This window comes from Budorcas taxicolor, chromosome 6 (genome assembly GCF_023091745.1).
Source record: "Budorcas taxicolor isolate Tak-1 chromosome 6, Takin1.1, whole genome shotgun sequence".
In the NCBI taxonomy this organism is placed as follows: Eukaryota; Metazoa; Chordata; class Mammalia; order Artiodactyla; family Bovidae; genus Budorcas; species Budorcas taxicolor.
In genome coordinates, this window is record NC_068915.1 from 69,378,246 (window position 1) to 69,396,304 (window position 18,059).

Genomic DNA, 18,059 nt, shown 5'->3' on the forward strand with positions numbered 1-18,059 from the left:
CCCCTAGCCACCAGCATCACAGCACAGGTGGATAGCGGCCTACCTGCCCTCTTCCTTCACAGACACGGTTCTCAGACCATGGACAAGTCAGGTCATGAAAAGAGGCCACGGAAAGTCCATGTTCTTCTCCATGAGCTCAGACAATGGGAGTGCCTCTCTGCCTCTTCTTTCCCGTGGCCTGTAAGTCACTCTCAGGAACTAGGACCTTGTTTTAAAATCTTAAGCAATGAGAACCCCACCAATGAAATCAGATCCCTACAGTTGCCTAGCCCAAAACTTTGTGGCTTTACATTCTTCTATTAATATCTCAGGACTCTTTAGAAACGTAGAGGTCATCAGCTGGGTGGTTATAAATTAGATGAATGTTAAAAAACAGCTGCTAAAGTACAGTGCCTGTTGTAAACATCATGGTGGATGGTGGGCCAGCATGACTCATTACACATACATGTAGAAAACCCTACAAAGAGAGTTTAAGTCCTTCACTCCCTCTCCTTCATATCGAGCTTGATCATCACTTCTGCTGCTCTGCCCAGTCATCACTTACATACTCGTCTCCCCTGCTCATTTGCCTATCTCGAATTCCCTGGTGTTTCTCATCATATATAAAGCTTGTGTCAGACCAGGATAAAAATAACAAGGCCAGGAAACAACAGTGAAGTAAGCTGACATGAAGAACTATGGTACTAGCCAACTAAACTCAATTCTTGGAAGAGGATTTTGTAATAGCTTTTTCTTTATACTGTAAGCCTCACTTATCCAAATGAGGTTATCTCTAGGAACCTTTTGAAGCAAAAGTCACTAAAAGATAAGAAGTGGCAAACATTCAAGTCAAAACTTCAGCTGCTGAGTCCAAATATGCTCTTTATCTTCAGGGAAACTCCAACGTTTTGAAAGATCTCGGTGGTAGGTTTGTGTCTAGGCCCACGTGCTGTGCTGTGTTCAATCTGGACTAGCAGCAGCTGCAGGCCTAAGCACCTAATAAGAATTGAGAAAATCAGAGACAGATTGAATCAACTCACTAGGCAATATCCCAAATGCCAAGGAGTAGCCTGTAAGAGCTATTTAATTCACATTTTCTAGCATGAATTTCTCACTGGATTTTCAAATGCCGGCTCTGGCAGAAATAACACTCCAATAAATAACCCTGGTATCAATTTACTTGGAAATAAATTCCCTGCAAGGCTAGATCCCAGGCTCTTACCAGCCACCTTATAAATTGCTCTCAGAGAGATGCTATTTGATGCTCTTTCTTTCCAAGTATTTGAAGTTGAAGGTGGAAAATGGGCTAATGTGTTTATCCTGGCTTTAACTCTCAGGAGCAGCTGGATTTAGGGCTGAGAAACAGCCCTTAGCACCAGATAGCCTTTCTTTCCACTGGTTGAATGTAGTGTGAATGTGGGATGAGTGGGAGAAGGAGGGGGATCATAGAAAGACTGAATGAAGGAGAGAATGGCAAGAACTTGCTTATTTCATACCCATATAATCTGTGCCAGGAGGAAGGTGGGCAGCAGACCTGTTGTTTAAATAACTCTCAAAAGAAGAGAGGGCCCTGCTTCTTTCTGGCATCTCTTGGGATGCTGTAATTTGGGCAAAAGAACTGTTTAACAATTGCAACTCAAGTAACAGACCAAGCTAGAGGTAATTTTCCTCTCCTCTCTTCTCCCTCTTAAGTGAAGTCGCTCAGTCGTGTCCGACTCTTTGCCGCCCTGTGGACTGTAGCACACCAGGCTCCTCCATCCATGGGATTCTCCAGGCAAAGAATACTGGAGTGGGTTGCCATTTCCTTCTCCAGGGGATCTTCCCGACCCAGGGATCGAACCCAGGTCTCCCACATTGCAGGCAGACGCTTTAACCTCTGAGCCACCAGGGAAGCAAGCCCCTTCTCTTCTTTAAACAGTCTAAATTTTGATCCAGACAAATTCTGGACATAGAGGTTATAAGCTGCACAGTCTGACTGCAATACCGTATTTTTTCTATTCTAAGCACCGAAGCCTTAACTTTCTCTTCTCCCTTCCTTGGTTAAGGGGAAGGGATTCTAATGGCCTCCACCTTCCCCCCTGTGGACCTCCACTTGCTGGCAGGCCTCTCGAAAAACATTCTGTCCCCATGGTTGACAGGTGTCTGCTTTAGACTAGCCTCTAAGAGCCCTGGGGACAAGGCTTCTGCCCTCAGGGGGTTGTCCTACTTCAGGAAAAGTCTGAAACAGGTGCCAAGAAGGAGACATGAGTAACATACATAAAAGTCTCCTGAAGTGGGACCAATTACTCCTAGCTGAAAAAACAGGACAAATCTCATATTCAGAGAAAACCAGAAGGCTAAAACTGAATAGCATTTCTCATAGAAAAGCTTGTTTGCTTTTGTTTCATTTAATGACTTCTCTGCTCTTTTGAGATTTGACTCAAAGCTGCCAATCATGTTTATATGATGAGAGTAAGCAGAGGTCACAAAAGGCAAGCACAGTCCAGCAGCCTCATTTATATTTAGCCCATTTTAAAATAATACAATCCCATCCTTCATAGCTAGAAGGAAGAAGAGTCTGAGAGTGCTACTCTGATGTTTCCCAGGGCAAGCATCTTCCTTTGTGTTCAGCTTGGAAATGGCTCTTTTTTCTACAAAACGCACTTCAGTTGATTGTCAGGATGCAACAAGGACCAGGCTCTTCACAGAGTTCAGTTCAGTTCAGTCGCTCAGTCGTGTCTGACTCTTTGCGACCCCATGAATCGCAGCACGCCAGGCCTCCCTGTCCATCACCAACTCCCGGAGTTCACTCAGACTCACAGAGTAGAGAGGTGGAAATCAAAGATGCCACTGCACCAGGGGCCAGGACAGATGTTCTACAGAGCTGTGCCCAGAGCAGAGTAGGACTCTATACTGACCCACAGTGGCATGGTCTATATGGAGGCTAGTTAGGGCAGAGCAAGAGTTGATAGACTACCTGTACTTAAAAGTATGGTGACCAAGCCAAATTCTCTACCTATTCATGTCCAAAACACTGGAGTTAAACCAAATGCACACTAGCATTTGCTGCTTAATATGTGTGACAGACACATGTATATATATATTTATACACACACATATTTAAGCATACATGTGTGCATGCTAAGTCGCTTCAGTCGTGTTTGACTCTTTGTGACCTATAGACTGTAGCTTGCCAGACTCCTCTGTCCATGGGATTCTCCAGGCAAGAATACTGGAGTGGGTTGCCATGCCCTCCTCCAGGGGATCGGCCCGACCCAGGGATTGAACCTGCATCTCCTGTGACTCCTGCATTGCAGTGGATTCTTCACCGCTGCACTGGGGTAGCCCGTATTTTAGCATACATATATGCTTAAATAAAATATTTGGTAAACTGTAATTTGTGTGGGTTTGGTCATTGCATTGACATATTAGCTTCAAAAAATCTCAAGAGTTACCACACTCCTGCCCCCTCAATGCTGCAGAGTATCATTCTATACAAAAGCCTGACACAGGGGACTCTGAACTGACTGATGGGCAGCCTGCTTCAATTCCCCTCCAACTCCTTGCCATGTTGTAACCCGGTGTGCGCTTCAATGCATCCAATGACAGTGAAGTCACTGTGTCCCAAGGTGGTGCAGGCCATTTTTAGACAGCACTAATTAGCAAGTTTGCCCTTAGGGCAAATTTAAATTTGTCTTTCTCTTGCTTGCCCATTGGTTCTAGCCATGTCCTCTCAGGCAACCCCAATCAATTTCCATGTGACAAGCCTATTTGAAAATAACTCTCATGACCTTCCCTTAGCTCTTCTCCTTTCCAGGTCAAGGATTTCTAGTTTCTTTCATATTTAACAAGTCGCCTCAAAAACATGAACTCTGAACTCACTCTAATAAAGTGAGCTGGGTGTGTATAAGAGAATTAGACCTAGAAGATATAGCATAGTCTGACCAGCAGAATAAACTGTTTTTGGATGGACCAGCTGCACCCAGGACTTCATTTATGGAGTTCCCATTTTGTCATTTCACATATGCATAAAGACTGTCTCTGTTCCATGGGGCCAAGAACTCCACAGGTGTCTGTCTTGGTTATTGCTGCTTAATTGAAAGATGACAGGGAGGTTCCCAAGATGCTGCTGTGAATACATCACAGCAGTGCAGCCTGCCTCTGAGATCACATGTGGCACACAGACCATACACAGCCATGCAGGCAATAGGAGGCATCCGAACAGGGTTACCCACTGATATGCTAGCAAAGTAACAGTTTTCAGCTGTTCCTGCTGACAGAGCAACATACTTCACAGTGAGGTACAGAAACAAAATCCTTGCCCGAAGGTTCTGCCAGTGAGCAAGAGAAGAGCTGAGAAACAGAAAGATGTCTCCCTACAAGGAAACCCTCCTACACTGTTGCTGGGGATGTAAACTGGTGCAGCCACTATGGAAAACAGTACTGCAGTTCCTCAAAAAACTAAAAATAGAGCTACCTATTACTTTGCCAACAAAGGTCCATCTAGTCAAGGCTATGGTTTTTCCAGTGGTCATGTATGGATGTGAGAGTTGGACTGTGAAGAAAGCTGAGCTCCAAAGAATTGATGCTTTTGAACTGTGGTGTTGGAGAGGACTCTTGAGAGTCCCTTGGACTGCAAGGAGATCAAACCAGTCCATCCTAAGGGAGATCAGTCCTGAGTGTTCATTGGAAGGACTGATGCTAAAGCTGAAACTCCAATACTTTGGCCACCTCATGTGAAGAGTTGACTCATTGGAAAAGACTCTGATGCTGGGAGGGATTAGGGGCAAGAGGAGAAGGGGATGACAGAGGATGAGATGGCTGGATGGCATCACTGACTCGATGGACATGAGTCTGAGTGAACTCCAGGAGTTGGTGATGGACAGGGAGGCCTGGCGTGCTGCAATTCATGGGGTCGCAAAGAGTCGGACACGACTGAACGACTGAACTGAACTGATGATCCAGCAGTCCTACTCCTGGACTTATATCCAGACAAAACTATAATTCAAAAGATACATGCCTGCCTGTTCATAACTGCACTATTCACAACAGCCAAGACATGGAAGCAACCTAAGGGTCCACTGACAAGATGAATGGATAAAGAAGATGTTATGTATATACAATGGAATATTACTTGGCCATAAAAATGAAAAAGACCATTTGTAGCAACATGGATGCACTAGAGATGATCATACTAAGTGAAGTCAGACAGAGAAAGACAAATATCACATGATATCATTTACGTGTGCAGTCTAAAGTGACACAAATAAATCCAAGAAACAGAAACAGACTCACAGATTCAGAAAACACACTTGTGGTTGCCAAGGGAGGGGTTTGGAAGTTTGGAATCACTTTACTATATAGCAGAAATTAAAACTGCATCGCAAATCAACCATGCTTGAATAAAAAAGTTAAAGGAAATCTTTCTCACTGGGCAATAAGTTGGGGGCTCCAGAATTACAACTCTGGGTTGAGCTCATGGGGCAATGTTAATTGCTACTCTCTATAACATGAGCTTGGTGAAGGCAAATCTGGTATGTCGACTAATTCACCATCGAGACTTTAGCTCCTGGCACATAGAAAGCCTGGCACAGTCTAAAGAGAATTGTGAATGTCTTTTAGACAGGCGGCAGCCACTTGAGCTAAGGGTGACCAGAGTTGTGCCAAGAAAAAAGGAGATTAAGGAGGCTTTGAGGAAAAGTGATGAATAGGAACTTAGGGTTTGATGAGGGTAGAAGAGGAGATCTGACACAGCAATTTGATCTATTTTTCCCACTAGACTTTAGCTCCATGTACATCTTTATGTTCCCAGAAGTGTATTTTTTAAGTGCTAAGAAATTAACAATGGACAGTCTGACTTATACAGGGTCAAACAGATGTCAATGACAAGGTCAAAATAAGAATTTAGGTCCTGAACCTCAGCAGAATGACCTAAGTCCTCAAACGCCATTTCTTTTATGGCAACTGGAAGTTACTCTGATTGATTTCGTTCCACAATAATAAAAAACAAAACAAAATCATGTGTGGAGACATGAGAGGTGGGGAAGGGTAGTGAGAGTTGGGGAAGGATAGTGAAGTTTCGAGATCCCCTAATATTTGCAGTGTGGCTAGGCAGAAGATTCACTCATAACATTCTGAGTTGAAAAACTGAACAGTTTTTCAAGTCATGCTTGAACCATGAACACATGGAACCTGGAGTTTTGTGTTAAAAGTCATTTGGACGCTAAGAATTCAGCTCAAGAAGAATGTTTTAAAAATCTACATACTGTTTAGTCTTATGTGCTTTAAATTTACTACCATGCCACATTAAGAAAATTTGTTTAAATAGGGATTATATTAGCTGCACTAATCTGTAAAACACATATACACACACAGAACTCTTATTTTATTGGCAATTCTTACTGGCTCCTGGGGACAAAAGTCCTGCCCCTAAGCTCATGAACTGGAACCACCTATTTAGAACAAGTGTAGGTAATGTGAGTAGTCCATTATTATTTAATTTCTGAATCTGTTTAAAAGCCTATTATATCCTTCTAGAAAGTCTGAAGAACCTGGTTGTCAGTTGCTCTTTAGTGAAATAACTTCTCACTTAAACATTAATTCATGTGAAAGGGAAAGAAAATCACATAGACCTATATTAATGAGAGCTCATCTTATCACAACCTCTGCAAATGGTTTTGAATTATTTCAGCTTCTGCATCAAGTATGGTAAGTTGGCTAAGAAAAAAGGGCACAAAGGAGATACTCGAATTTAAAATCCATCATTGCTTTCTTCATTTATTAACTATGTATACATTTGAACTCCTAGATTCACGGATTCAGAATTGCAGGTAGATGAGAGCATCTCAAAGCAGGTATAACTCTCAGCAGAAATCATTCTCATATTGAATACTGGATGGATATATGTGGAACCTTCCAGGTTTGGGATCTCTGGCCATATTTCTTTGTTCTATTATTTTAGGTATGACACCAGATAGTTGTCCCTTACATGCAGAGATTCTAGTCATGGTGCTCAAAAAGCTAAAATTGACAACAGAGAAAAATAAAGTTGTACTAAGTTCTAAATAAGTCAAGTGCCTCATATTTGAAGCTTCCATCTCCACCGGGTTTCTCTCCAAGAGCCGATCAACTTTCAGCCTAACTCTGGGGTCTGGTACTTAGGGCTTCTGCTGAGTAAGCCAAGGTTAGGGCTCTACATATGTAAAGTTGGTCAAATTTAAAACAGTTGTGGCTTCTCTGTAATAACTTTTCCCTGAAATAATGTAGAAAAAGGTAGAATGCGTGGGACTGTGGGTGAAAACATGACCAAAAGGTCATGTTGTCTGGGAATTTCTTTGCAAGACAAACATGATTCATGGAGTGGACACACCAGGCCAGTGCAGCCAAAGATTGGTTGGAAATTTGACTCTCAACTTTTGAAGGGCATCTGGTTTAATCCCCCCAGCCGGGTGTGTGTTACAAGTATCTCATGAATAAAATCCACACTTGAGGTTACTTAACTGAGTTTGCTCAGCATTCTACTTTTTCCATTTCTTTTCCAACTCATTTGGCCCAATTTTTCTTCCCCTTTCTTCTTCCCCTGCCTACAAAGCACATTGGCTTTGTTTGGTAAGCAGAAGACTCTTTTAGGAAATCCCACTGTTAAGCAAGATTTTATTTCATAAGTTAACGTTCTCAGGGAAAAAATTTTTTCCTCTTCTGTTACTAATCTACAAAAGTCGAATGCCATGTGTAATCAAGATTTTTCCAAGTGACATGAGTAAGGGAGTTTTTCTTTTGTCTATTGCGAAGGATAGTTGGCAGGTGATCTTTAGACTGTGAGCTGCACAAACTGACCTGCAGAGGGAGTTGACAAGTATAACGGAAAAAACTGATGATCACCCAAGAGTCTGCTTTTTAAAGAGAAAAGGCATGCTGAGAGTGCAGTTTCTTAATAAAGAAAAAAAGCAGGGCTCTTCATTTTCCATGGATTAATATTTTCATAAACATTGTCTATTTCCTGTTCTCACCCATTGGTACATACAGGCTAGACTGCCTGCTCAGTGCTGACTTGACTGTATTTGGGGAGAGATGGGAATGTAGTCTAAGCTCTACGAGGCCAGGACTGCGTCAGTCTCGTTCTCCATTGTCCTACACACCTCTTGACATTTAGAAGGTGCTCAACCAATAATAACTGAACAAATTCAAAGGGATAAAAAGACTTTTACCTTGGGGAAAAATAATGTAAAAGTGGATTTGGTGCTTTTTCTTCAGTAAATGGTTTGACAAAAAATATCCCTATGAGATGAAATTAATGTGTGAATTATATAGCAAACTCCAGGAGATAGTGAAGGACAGGGAAGCCTGGTGTGCTGCAGTTCATGGGACTGCAAAGGGTTGGACACAGCTTAGCCACCGAACAACAACATAACTTGCTAAGTTTATTCATTCAAATATTTATTGAGTGTCTCTTACTACCAGACATTTCTCTAATTGCTCGAGATAAAATACTATACTATACTATGCTAGATTGGCAGGTATTAATCAAATAATTTGTTAGTAGCACATAAGATTAGAGGATATAGAATTGAGGGTAGGGGATGCTACTTTAAGCAGGATGGTCAGTGAAGGTGTATCCGAGGTAACATTTGAAGAGAGACCTGAGTGAAGTGCAAGAGTATGCAGATATCTGGAAGAGTCTTTCAGAGAGGCAAGATCATCAGCCTTGGGTTGAGAAAGTTCCTAAAATGCTTGAGGAGCAGCAATAGAAAGAAGGCAATGTTAAGAAGAACATGGCTAAACAAGGGGGAGAATACCAGAAATCCTCCCATTTGCTTAAGATATGAGGTTGGAGAGACAACTAAAGACCAGCTTATATGGCTCTGCTGGGCACTGGAAGGATTTGGTATTTGAATCTAGGTGTCTTGGGAAGTACTGGATGGCTGAGGGCAGGAAAGTGATATAGTGGGATTAACTCTGTAAAGTGGTCATTCTAAACGTTGAATGAGAGTGGAGATGGAAGCAAGGAGACCAGTTAAGAGGTTCTTACAGCAGCCCAGACTAAAGGTAATGGCAGCCTGGCTGATGGAAGCCTTGCAGGTGAGATAGATTACAGGCAGGGGATGTGGAGGAGAGTCAAGATACTTTTTGCTCTAAGTAACTGAATAAATGATGTTGTCATTTCTAGAGTTAAGGAAAGACTGAGGGGAACAGCAGGTTTGGCAAGGGGTGGAGAGTGGAGAGGCCAAGGTTTCACTTTTGAATATTAAATTTGAGATGGCTTTCAGACATTCAGATGGAGATACCAAGTAGGCAATTGGCCATGTAAGGGTGGTGTTCAGAAAAGTTGGGACTGGGCATGTGAACTTGGGAATGGATGACATAAACTCCAGAAGGAAATGCCTCTTGTAACTCTGGTTTGTTCTTCATCGGCTCCACAGGGCATGACATCAGGCCCCTTAGGGCAGATGGGCATCCACCAGATTGAGAATGACCTTGGAAATGAGACACCATCAAAAGCCCCAGATCAGGGGCCAAAGCACCATGCAGCCTTCCTGTCCTGATGGATGGAAGAAGCAGGGGAAGTCCCCTTGCACCCTCTGCTTCAGGCTTTCCACATCTAAAATGACAATGATTTCAACCACTACTTGGTTCTCCTCCTAAAAAACAGAGATAAGATACTACACACATGATAGTGAAAAGAGTTGCCAACACCTGGAAGAACTCCATGACTGGAACCCAAGGGTAGGGAGATTTGTTTTGTACTGAGATGATCAAGTCCTTGAGGGGAGGCTCTGTCTTCTGACTGTCATCCTCTGTGGAGCTTTGATACAAGGTCCACTCAACTACTGCTGCTGACTCTCTCTATATATACTTGAAGAATGAATACTTCTTCATTCTAACCCACCAAGGGGAAGCTGACATGATGTATGGATAACCAGAAACACATCTTAAGGCCTCCATTCCTGTCCCTCTCCTATGAGCTTTCCACTGCCTCTAGAGAGATCTTTCTAGAAAATCATGTCACTTTCTGTCTTAAACCCTTCCAATGATACCTCATGGCCTTAGAGGTAAAGTCTGAACTTCTTAGCATGACTTATAAAACTCTACATGATCTGGCCCTTAGCTACCACTCCTACCTTATCTATTGTTGCTTTTAAAAGTGTATACCACACTCCAGGTGTTAACCATTTCCCTACCTGGCTTTGGGGGAAGCATTCTTTTGTGTTGTATCTCCTTAGAATGACCCTCTCTGCCTCAACCACCTAGAGAACCCCTTCTGATCCCTCAAAATCCCAGTGCAAGATTTTCCTTCTCTGTGAAGAATTTCTAGACCCCACTAAGTAAAAAAATCTCTCCTTTGTCTGAACCAGTACCACGCTTAATTTCTCCATGACACACTATCACACCACATGGCCGTCATTCAGAAAAAACCCACCTCTCTACTAAACTGTGGGCTCCTTTGGAAGAGCAGCCTAAGAGGTTATCATCTCCCTGTTCTCTGAACGCAATCCAGAACTAAGCAAGAAGCAAAAACTTAATACATTTTGGCTAAATGAAGTAAACAGAAGGGTTAGAATATAAGAGTCCAGAACAAAGCCTGTCTCTAGGAATAAAGCTGGAAGCTCAGTGAATATTAGAAAAACTCATGGTGAAAAGCAAATAATCCAATCAAAAATGGGCAGAAGATCTGAGTGGATGTTTCTCCAAAGAAGACATACAGATAGCCAACAGACACATGAAAAAAAAATCTTCAACATCACTAATTATTAGAGGAAGACAAATCAAAACTACAATGAGGTATCACCTCACACCAGTGAGAATAGCCATCATCAAAAAGTCTACAAATAAATGTTGGAGAGGGTGTGGAGAAAGGGGAACCCTCTTACACTGTTGGTGAGAATGTAAATTGGTAACAGCCACTATGGAGAACAGTATGGAAGTTTCTTAAATAAACAAGAGTTAGTATATGATCCTGCAATCCCACACCTAGGCATATGTCTGGAGAAAATTATAATTAAAAAAGATACATGCAATCCTATGTTCATAGCACCACTATTTATAATAATCAAGGCATGAACACAATCTAATATTCATCGATAGAGGAATGGATAAAGAAAAGATGGTATATGTATAATGAAATATTACTCAGCAAAGTTAAAAATATTACTTTTTTCATGAAACCAAGAATTAAAAAATGCCATTTGCAGCAATATGGATGGACCTAGAGGTTATCATACTAAGTAAGGTCAGACAGAAAAATACAAATATCATATGATTTTGCTAGTATGTAGAATCTAAAAAGAGATATTAATGAACTTATTTACAAAACAGAAATAAATCCACTGACTTATTGTTACCAAAGGAGAGGGGAGGGATAAATTAAGAGTTTGGGATTAACATACATACACCACTATACGTAGAACGCGTAAATCACAAGGACCTACTGTACAGCACAGGGAACTATACTCAATATTTTGTAATAACCTGTAAGGGAAAAGAATCTGAAAAAGAATAGATCTTATACATATATAAAATATATTATATATCTATATAGGTACACATCCAGTCCATGGGGTTGCAAAGAGTTGGACACTACTGAGTGACTGAACTGAACATGTATATATATCCATGTAAAACTGAATCATTTTGCTGTACATCTGAAACTAACACAACATTGTCAATCGACTATACTTCAATTTAAAAAGAAAACCAACAACAAAAACTCAAGGTCATCCAGCTGAAGTTAACAAGATGCATGCTGGGGCTTGGTGGCATCATGCCTGTCAGGAGCGTGAATTAGTTTGAACCAATGTCAGGCTGTCATGAGCTCTATTTGCCTGAGTAATAATAATTTGCATGTCTCTCTTACAGAGGGCTTCCTTAGGCTCATATTTGAGTTCCCATGGGCTTTTGAAAGGGGCTGGACTTAGCCATGGAGAGGGGGCTCAAACTTAGCCAGTCCTACCATGGTCTCTGATCCACAGGATCATGAAAGGCACATGGCCCAGCCTCTATGTGAGTAGCACACCGGATGTCCTCAGAGTGTATCTGCGTGACCCCAAGGTCTGTGACTACCATACTGGGTACAAGGATGATGCAACCCTGCTGACCCTGAGTGATCTTAACCTGGTGAGGCTGCAACAGAGCCCAATGGGTCTACCTGCAGTCAGACTGGATGGCTGGCAACACTAACAGAATGCCCATGACCTTGAGACACATCATTTGCTGGAGCAATGTTCTTACCTGGCCCTTCACTCTTGACTCTTGAAAAGGAGGCACTGCGTGTTACCGGGGGTAGAAACAGGGTAGGTGGATCAAGGCGATGAGCAGTCCTGCTCATGCTGGCAGTTTCTGACCAGGATCTCGTACTCGTCTGTGACCTACCTGAATCAGATGAGCTGCACTTTCTGGGCTGCCGTACCGAAGGTCATGCCCGTTGATGGCTAACACACGGTCATTCTCCTCCAGCTGGCCGTGTCTGTCTGCCACGCCACCGTCCAGCACGTTGAAAATAAACACCCCTGGTTCATCCACCTTGCGCACCAGTTTTATTCCAAGCTGTTCCTCTGGGCTGCTTTTGTTGAGGATCACGTGGAAACTGTCATCCCGGGGCCCGTAGGTATCCAGGGGCTGTCCGTCGGTCCTGCTCCGGAACTTCTGCTCCCGGAGCACGGTCAACCGCAGCACCTGGCATGGCTGCCGCAGGAGGCGCAGGGCGTAGTTGTGTCGGACGTTGCTGATGTCCATCCCGTTGACCTGCAGGAAGGGGACCTCGAATCTGGAGCCACCGAGCCATCAGATCCACCTGCCACAATCCTGCCTAAAAGGCCCTGCCTGCACACCCACCAGGGCCCTTCCTAAAGGACCACTCTGCTCTGTCCCCTTCTTCCCTGTCCAAATGCCCAAATACTCCATCTTCCAACAGGACTTGTAACCCAGCTTTCCTCCACTGTTACCTGCACACCTTTTCAACTCTCTGTCTCAGCAGACAGAATCTTTTCTCAGCCCTGTCCTTACATAGGCCCTCAAGTTTAATTATATGGTCCTAACCCTCATTGCTGTTGCTTGCTAAACTTATTTTTTGGCTGAGGGAGGAAGGAAAAGGAAGAAAAAGTGGGAGAAGGCCAAAGAAGAAAAGAAAATTTTTGATTAATGATTATGTTAAAGTGCTATTTAAGTAAAACTGAGCTGACATTTCCTTTCCAAACATCTCCAAATGAATTTTTCTCCCTAGGTCACCTGTACTGGAATTTCTAGGCTTCACTGGTGTGTGTGTATGTGTGTGTGTGTGTGTGACACAGAGAATGTATGTGTACATACATGTATTTGTGTTTTGGCAAGTGTGTGAATGTGTGTGACAGTGTGTACATCTGTGAAGTCCCCAGGCAGTCTCCTACAAGGTCTTTTGCCCATGTTCTCAATAAAAGAGAAAAAAAAAATCTCTGTACTATTTCAAATGAACCGATGTAAATGGAAGTTTTAGGCTCTTTTACTGAAAGCCTGGGTCCCCTTATTAAACTGCTTAAATATCCTCCAGCTCGGCCCACTCATTTGTGCCTCACTAATAATCTGTGGGACTGATGCTGTGTGGGGCTTTCTGGTTTTAATTACTCTAGGCAGACCCAGCCTCAAGGCTTCGGCCCCCAGTGGTGGTCACTACTTGGGAAGAAAATAATTTCACAGCAGCACTGCACTGTTCTTAAGGAAGGAGGCCCCACAGAAGAGAAACAACCTTCTTGAATTTCTATGGTTTGGGAAGATTTCTCGCACTCGGCAGCCAACTGTTAGAAGAGTCGCGGAGTGAGATTTTCCCGGGCCTGCCTGCCGCGTGCAATTGCCCGTCCTCTGCTGCATCTCCAGGGATGCACGGAGGCTCCTTCGTGTGTGGACAAGGCTCAGAACCTTTGTTCAAGCGCAGGTGAGCTCAAAGGCCTTTCTCTGCTCTGTCACCTTATCCCATGTCCAGCTTTCCCCATCACACCCGGGCCAAGAGAAAGTCAGGGTCGCCTGCTAAACAGTCCTGGCAGCTTTTTTGCTTGCAAGTGCCAGCTGAAGGCCACAAGAATCAAAATGTTTTCCTTATGCAACCCTCCCAGGCAGCATAGCTTCCATAGAACTGGAGGGAAGCCATGTAGAGTGTTGCTAATTGCATGGCCAATCATCCCCTGAGGTTGACGGGCCCTGCCTCGTACTCCATCTCAGAGGCCAGTGGGAATATCAGTGTTTCTACAATAACTGCTTCAAATTCTTTTTCCTCTTATTCCAAAAAAATAAGAATTTCTTTGCCAGAGAAATAGCACATAATGTGTTAGGAGCTGGCCTGTCAGCAACCCAGAAGGGATAGGATGAAACTGTCATCTGAGGGTCAGACAGGAAATATATGACCAAGGGAGGGATTTTTCCTTATCACTTTTGGCACATGTTAGACTTCTGTCTGATGAACAACTCTTCCTTTGTCCTTTCTCTTCAACTGAAAATTCTTCCCGAGCATCCTTACCCTCGGCCAAGCCACAGAGGACAGTAATGCCCAAGGCGTTCTGTTCCACCACCTGTCTCCCGTGGAATGTCTGTGGGTTGGCTGAATAGCTTAGGGATTTTTTTTTTTTTTCTTTGCTGAAGGGTCATTAAGCTATAGGAAATTTACTTTAGGGGAGTGTGTGAATGTGAGTGATTAGATAAAATACAAAATGTTCCAGTAATCTGTTTTAAAAACAACTTAATATGCTACAGTTTTATATTGTTTTATGTTATTGTTACTTAAAGAAGGAGAGAGAGGTAGGAGAGGAAGAATGAGGAGGGAGAAGAAGGAAGAGAGAAGACTGAAGAGGTAGAGAAAGTTAGGGGAGGGGAAGACATAAGAAGAGGAAGGAGGAGGACAGAGACAAAATGATATAAAGATAGTATTTATACAGAGAGAGAAAGAGGTCAGAAGAACAAGACAGAAGGGTTAGGGACCTACTGAAAATTACTAATCTTGTATGAAGAGTCATATCAACCTAATAACTATGGAAAGTGACTGTTCCACATTTATGTTAGTGTCTTACTTATTTGTCCAACCACTCACCCATCATAACCCTAACCCATGCATCCAATGATGTGCTCAGAAGTGACTCTTATTAAGCCCATTTTCATGGCCCCCACAGCCACAGTCTCTACCTTTAGGATGATGTCTCCTGGCAGGAGCCGGCCATCTCTGGCTATCACCCCATCACGATAAATGTGCTGGACAATGATATGGACCAGAGGGGTTTCACTGCCTCCCACAAGCCTAATGGAGAGGTTTTCATTGGGATCCGTTCGATTGATCTTGATGCTGGTAATTTCACCATCTGGAATCAGGTGATACAACCTTGGAAAGACTAAAATGGACAAAGACAGTGTTCTTTTAAGACACCCACCAACGGCCATTTCCAACCACTTCTCTTCTTGCCAGGCTTTTGGTTCCAGCCAAACTAAACTATTCATCATTCTTTGTACATGTTTTCCATCTTCCTGCCTCTGAGCCAGCATAAGTTTTTCTGCCTGGAATGTTTTCCATCCTAGGCCTAAACCCAATTTTTCCTTCAAGGCCTGCATGAAATGATCCCTTCCAATGAAACTCTGCCCTCCTCCCTCCTCCCCTACTCTCTCTCAACTTCCTATTTCCCACAAAGCTGTATTTCTCAGGGCACTGAGCCTTCTATTACTATTAGTATTACGTATGGCCATTTCTTATACCCATCACTGGACTCTAAGATCCTTGTTTCTTAGGTCTGTGCACAGATCTCTGTACACAGAAGTCTTTGTCCCATGTTTATTGAGTGAAGAGGAATGAATGAACAGTCATTATGGAATGGACCACAGTTTGCTCACTTACTTATCAAGGGGAAAAAACAGAACAAACCTGTTCTGCTCTTTCTGATTATTCTGAAGGTTTCCTCCTGGGAGGCCCTGTCTTTCAGTCTCACTGAAAAGCAGGCTCTCTCCCCACCCCTGCTGTCAGTGAAGGGAAGTCAAATGGCCTAATTCACAATCAGGAAAAGCACCCGGGCCCAGCTGGCGGTGTCAAGGGGTTCGTCCCTGATCCTCTTGCATTGCTGAATTCAGAGCTAGAAGGAGATTCAGAGATCTAGGCTGGGGTTTCCAAACCATACATTTTCAGTGAGGACCCTTACCCTGGGAAGATTTTCACAGGTTCCTCTGCCCCCATCCCCTCAGCCCACACACAGAAGACCATTTCAGGCTTTGCAGTTTGACAACCATCAGTTCAGTTCAGTTCAGTCGCTCATTCGTGTCCGACTCTTTACAACCCCATGAACCACAGCATGCCAGGCCTCCCTGTCCATCACCAACTCCCAGAGTCCACCCAAACCCATGTCCATTGAGTCGGTGATGCCATCCAACCATCTCATTCTCTGTTGTCCCCTTTTCCTCCTGCCCTCAATCTTTCCCAGAATCAGGGTCTTTTCAAATGAGTCAGCTCTTCACATCAGGTGGCCAAAGTACTGGAGTTTCAGCTTCAACATCAGTCCTTCCAATGAACATCCAAGACTGATCTCCTTTAGGATGGACTGGTTGGATCTTCTTGCAGTCCAAGGGACTCTTAAGAGTCATCTCCAGCACCACAGTTCAAAAGCATTAATTCTTCAGTGCTCAGCTTTCTTCACAGTCCAACTCACATCCACACACGACCACTGGAAAAACCATAGCCTTGACTAGACAGAACTTTGTTGACAAAGTAATGTCTCTGCTTTTTAACATGCTGTCTAGGTTGGTCGTAACTTTCCTTCCAAGAAGTAAGTGTCTTTTAATTTCATGGCTGCAATCACCATCTGCAGTGATTTTGGAGCCCCCAAATAAAGTTAGCCACAGTCAAACCTTTATTTCACAAGTGAGGATGCATAAGCTGGGAGAACGGAAGTGACATGACCAGTTAGAGGTGGTAGTTTAGTGGTGGTCCCCAAAACCGGGTCAGAACCTGGGGCTCCTGCTAGGCTCCCTCCTTCATAGCTGGCAACAGGCCCACAGGGGACTTGCTCTGTAGACACACACTCTCTTGAGCCAGCAGTGCCAACTGGCATGGTTCTCCACCCCGGTGGAATAGAAGGGTATAGAGGCAACACCAGCTGCCACACAACACCTAGCATGACAGGAGCCGCAGCTCTTCCCCAGATGCTGGAGGCTCGAGTCTGGACATTGAAGGTGGGGTTACTTTTGTCTCCTGTAGCTGCTGACAGCAGCCGTTGCCCTAAGATTCTAAGTATATCACTGGGAAAGATCAAAACTGCAGGCCTGGTTCTACATAAAACACTTTTTGCGACTATTTTCAAAACCCATGACCTTAGTCCATTTTCCCTAATGAACTCCAAATTCATTAACAAGTACTCAACTCTCTAGGAACGATACAGAAAGAATTAAAATTATTTCTAAATATTACAAAACATGATAAACAAAGAAATTTAGTGGCCAGAGGAAGCCGGGTTGTAAATGTGGGCCCTTGACTGCCGTTGGGATTTGATTTAATGTAAGCAACTGGGCTTTGTTGTAAGGTTGTGGGCAGCAGTCTTCATCTGTCAGTTCCTGGTGCTAACAGTGCTTGAGTGATCAAGTTCAATTAATGTTTAAACTGCTTTGATTACCTTAAGTAGGCGCTACCCACAAGCATTTGTTGGAACAGCTCTGGTGACAAGGGAATGGAAGTTTTTTTTAAAAAATCATTTTGAGCTAAGAAAGATTTGGAAATAATCATCAAAGCTGCTGATTTTTGCTCTCCCCGCCCCCCTTCTACGCTTTCTCCCAACAGAGTTACAAAAACCATGCTCCCAAATCTAAACGAGTCAACACTGTTTGTTTTGATAGTCTGAAAGGACATACTCAGTCACAGTTGAAAATGTTAATTACAGCCACGATAATGAGACCTTCAAGAGTTAATGAAATTTTTAATTCCCACTTGGTACTGGTCTGAAAAGAAACAGTTGTCCAATATTTTGTCCTTACTTAAGGACCAAGGAATATAGTATCATTTACCAAGTGTTTATTATACGCTGACCATTCAGCTAAGCAATTTGTATGATATTTTTGTTTGTTTGTTTAGTCCTCACAATAGATTAAGATTGGAACTAGGTTATTATTATCCCTGT

General features: G+C 43.2%; 1 protein-coding gene across 3 annotated transcripts in view; it reads right to left on the minus strand.

Annotated features, from left to right (window-relative positions):
• Positions 1 to 18,059, minus strand: part of LNX1 (ligand of numb-protein X 1) — a 189,412-nt gene that overhangs the window by 14,674 nt on the left and 156,679 nt on the right. For 2 of the 3 annotated variants that reach the window (XM_052641809.1, XM_052641811.1), the window contains 2 exons: positions 15,097 to 15,299; positions 12,325 to 12,696 (listed from right to left, as the gene is read on the minus strand). In XM_052641809.1, the coding sequence (XP_052497769.1) occupies positions 12,325 to 12,696; positions 15,097 to 15,299 (575 nt within the window). The remainder of the gene's footprint in view (positions 1 to 12,324; positions 12,697 to 15,096; positions 15,300 to 18,059) is intronic. The other variant, XM_052641810.1, reaches the window with a different exon arrangement.